This window comes from Cyprinodon variegatus, unplaced genomic scaffold (genome assembly GCF_000732505.1).
Source record: "Cyprinodon variegatus isolate N-32 unplaced genomic scaffold, C_variegatus-1.0 Scaffold405, whole genome shotgun sequence".
Lineage (NCBI taxonomy): Eukaryota > Metazoa > Chordata > Actinopteri > Cyprinodontiformes > Cyprinodontidae > Cyprinodon > Cyprinodon variegatus.
This window is the reverse complement of record NW_015150858.1, coordinates 89463-93641: the sequence shown is the minus strand read 5'-3', so window position 1 is coordinate 93641 and position 4179 is coordinate 89463. Positions and strand designations below refer to the sequence as shown.

At 34.9% G+C, this 4179-nt stretch overlaps 1 protein-coding gene across 1 annotated transcript in view; it reads left to right on the top strand.

Annotated features, from left to right (window-relative positions):
* The window catches only part of rabgap1l (RAB GTPase activating protein 1-like), a 146473-nt gene that overhangs the window by 104558 nt on the left and 37736 nt on the right, over nt 1–4179 (top strand). The window contains exons 15-16 of the mRNA XM_015387869.1: nt 985–1059; nt 3013–3138. Of these exons, the coding sequence (XP_015243355.1) occupies nt 985–1059; nt 3013–3138 (201 nt within the window). The remainder of the gene's footprint in view (nt 1–984; nt 1060–3012; nt 3139–4179) is intronic.

Genomic DNA, 4179 nt, shown 5'->3' with positions numbered 1-4179 from the left:
AAAACTAGAAAACAAGGAGCAAAGTAAAGAACAGCAGAACCAAGACCATGACACAGAGTTTTGGATTGGACACTCATTGTTGATTACTGTTTCTGAATGATGCATCAGACAGTAATCTGTAAGATATTAAAACGCTTGTTGCTGTGTTCTTCTGCTGTATAATGCTTGTTCCCTAACAAAACACCGAAACAGTAACATTTAATTGTAACAATTAGGTTGCACACCAAGGGCCTATGTCTAATTATTAGTTGACTTGTGAAGATAAATAGCTGTTTTAGAATTTATAAATTGTATATGAGGTTAAGGGGGTGAATGCTGAGACACAGTGCACATTATTGTTTACTGCTCAGTGGCGCAGCGGGTAGCTGCCTTGCATCAAGAAGGTTTCGGGTTTGATTCCCGGCCTGGGATCCTTCTGCATAGAGTTTGCATGTTCTCCTTGAGCTTGCGTGGGTTTTCTCCGGGCACTCCGGCTTTCTCCCACAGTCCAAAAACAGGATTGTTAGGTTAATTGGCTTTTCTAAAGTCTTCTTAGGTGTGGGTGTGTGCGTGAATCGTTGTTTGTCCTGTTTGTCTCTGTGTTGCGATGGCCTCGCGACCTGTCTGGGGTGAACCCTCGCCTCTTGCCCGTAGTCAGCCGGAGATAGGCACCAGCACCCCTCACGACCTCACGACCCCACTTGGTATAAGCGTGTCATATGATGGATGGATGTATTATTTTCCTTCTGCTTATCTTGAATATAAATAATGTATCAGTGTATGCTAAGAGCTTGGATTATTAAAGATTATTAAATGCTTAAAGTTTCACTAAAAGAATTAGAGCATTCAGCTTCTTAAAATTAGTGACCATGTGCTTAGTTTAAACCGTGTTAACTTTAGATTTGAATTCTTTGGTTTTAGCCAACCTCAAAATTGCCACTGAATACAGGTTTGATGTTGTTTAAATTAATCTACTTTTACTTTCTGTTATTTTTTTCTTCCCAGGCTTATTCTGTCTATGATGAGGAAATTGGTTACTGTCAAGGCCAGTCTTTCTTGGCTGCTGTTCTTCTTCTACATGTGAGTACATCCGTCACCCATTAGTTCTCTGTTCATTAGCTTAATGATTAATGCAGTCGGAAATGTTGTGTAATGCCCTCATAACCCTGACTATTTAATTTTATATTAAAGTTAATGATGGGTAACGCTGCAAGTGTGAGTTTTTGTTTTGTTTTTGTTTCTCTGTCCATAGGTGTATCATTTTTTTTTCAATTTTTCTAAACAAAGGTTTTTTACTTTTTCCAGTGAACTGGTTTTATTTTTAGAATAAAATATTTTTAAACGTTCTGTATGGAAACCATTTAAAATAACTTACTTGATCTTTCATTTTAAGATTAAAACAGCTGTCAATATATTAGAAAACATCTATGGAAGGAAAAATATCTCTGTTTGCACAGGATGTTTGTAGTGTGATGGTTTTACTTTTTAGTTGAAAAACTTGAGAGAAAATGTAAGAGGAACCATTTTTTTAATCTTGGGTTTTGGTAATGCAACTTGCTGATAGTCCAAGGAAAGACATTTTTTCTATAGGAAGTGCGCGAGTGATGTTTGGTAAAAGGAAACTGTTATTTAGCTATGGTGGAAATTATTTGATGTTCCTACTCAAATGGTTCTAAAGATGTTGTTAAGATGCAAGGCAACAACTGTTTGAAATATTTCCTTTTGGCTGAAAAATTTGTGATACAACCCAGAAACTAACTGTTTCAGCATAAAATGATGCTACTACATACAGAGTAGTTAGTTTTATTGTAATTTCAGTCATCTGCGCAGTAAGAATTTTTTTTAAAAAGGTTACGGTTTCAATAGTTTTAGAAGGGAAATAGTTGTCTAATGTCCTAGCCATCACTTCATTAGTAAAGCCCTTTATGCATAATGTGCAAGTCCAAGATACCTGTTTAAATGTAGGTAAACAAAATGGTCAAATCACGTTTTTCTTATGCAACATTTTTTAGGTGTTATATCCGCTACTATCTTTTTTTTTTTTTTTTTTCGGTAGTTGTTCATCCTTGTAGCAATGATCATTGCTCAGTATTTATATGTTAAAAATTTTTTTTTGAACACTAGAAGACCACTGGCAGGTTTTATACCAGTCTAAACGCCTATGCCAGTAACTGGGATGCATTTTAAGTTTCACTGTAGCCACAGTTGTATTTTGTAATCATGTCACTATAGATTTTTCTGTATTCTCTTGTTGGTGTTATTGTGAGGTTCTTCCATTGCAAGTTGATAAAATACTATGAGAGATTTTGTCATGGAAAGACAAATTGAGGAGAGCTGTAAATGTGACTCATGATAGAGGAAGACCCAAAAGGAGGAGAGACTGGAGTGAAGGTTAAAACTTTAAAGAGCAGTGAGACGGTTGGAAGATGTCAAGACAGCTGAGTAAGGAGAGTCATGAGGAAGGGCCCTGACATTTTATGAGAAGACCCAAGGAAGTTATGTGGAGGATGGAGGAGGAAGAGAAAGTGATGGAAGAAGAGACTGTAAAGAACAAAAGAGAAGTGGAGGTAATAGGAACAGCCATTGTAAAAGGAGAAGGCAGACAGGTCGTGGAGGGAAAAGAAGAAGAATTTATAGACAAGGTGTCATAAAATATTTATTGGGGTTCAACTGTACCTGCAGGAGTGCATTCAGCTCCAACATACACTGTCACTTTGATTAAATATCTCCTCCTAGTTTGTATATGTGTGTTTTAAAGGAAAATGAAGCCATTAATACCCTCAAAGACTTAGTGTTACATTTTCTCTTTGAGCTTTATATTTATTAATCCAAACACAAAGAGAGGTTATTTACAATGAATTCATTTAGGGAAAATGCCTTTATGTGTCCTGTTTGTCCTTTATTACCTCCACATTCTAGTATGCGTCCATTTTTATTTTAGACATTGATAGTGTCACCATAACAAGGATAAGGATATTTTGTCTTTAAAAGTGCTAGGTATTGTATTTAATGATTTTATCCATGTGGTTTCAGATGCCAGAGGAACAAGCCTTCTGTGTGTTGGTGAAAATAATGTACGATTATGGCCTCAGAACTTTGTACAAGAACAACTTTGAAGACCTTCACTGCAAGTTCTATCAGCTTGAAAAGCTGATGCAGGTTTGTAAGCAGCTCTTTATGTTTTAAAGCAAAAATGTCCCTGATGGAAATCAACAACGGCATAATGTTTAGGGGATAGAAAAACAATCCTACCCAGGAGTAGTATCAGATTTAAATATTGACCAAAGATTGGTAATTAGGACTCAGATAAGTTTTTTTTTTGTGTTGGATTTACACTATAATGTAGGATTTCTCTTTTATCCTTAACCAAAATTTAATGTTCATTTTAATTGTAGTGTTACCAGGTGTTGCACCATCTGCATTTTTTCACATATCTGTTGCTTTTTCAACTTTTCTGTGTTCACTAAATGTACTGTTTAATATTTAATTTAATTTAGATCATTAAGAATGTACTTTGTTACCTTTTGGAGAATATAATGCATCATGGTATGTGTGTGACAAAAGCATGTACTGTGATTAAAAACAGTATTCTGTGCCCATGTAGTGTGTGCGTGAGTAAAAAGAGTGAGCAGACTTTTTAATAGCAATCCATCTTTTTAACTTTGTGATCATAAATTTTTATATAAACAAGGATAAAGTAGCTCAGAATAAAACTAATTAATCATTTATGTTTCCTTTCAATTTCAGTTTGAATTCATCAATGTGGAAGATGGAATTAATTCACTCTTTTGCTTAAATGACCAATGAAGAGACCTGCAAAAAAGACAATAGAATAAATTAACAATGTCATTTATTAATAAACAGCAAAGCATGTCAGCTAACTTAGTTATTGTGCTGACGTTAGCTTCATAGCTAAGACTTGTAAACAGGATGTATTTAGCTAGCATGTGTACAGCCTAATGATAGCCTGTTGGGTATAATTTTAAAACATTTACACTATGCTCACTGCTGTTTATATGCTAGTCTTAGCTAAAATGCTAACATAAGGTTAGTTTTAGATTATGGTAACATTAGCTAGTCTCGTAAGTTATTTGTGAAAAGGGATAAATTGAAACTAATGTAATTTCGGTTGAACAAACTGCTTAGATTACTTATGTTAAATGATCTTTAAAGGGGTCATAGAATAATTATAAAGGGCAG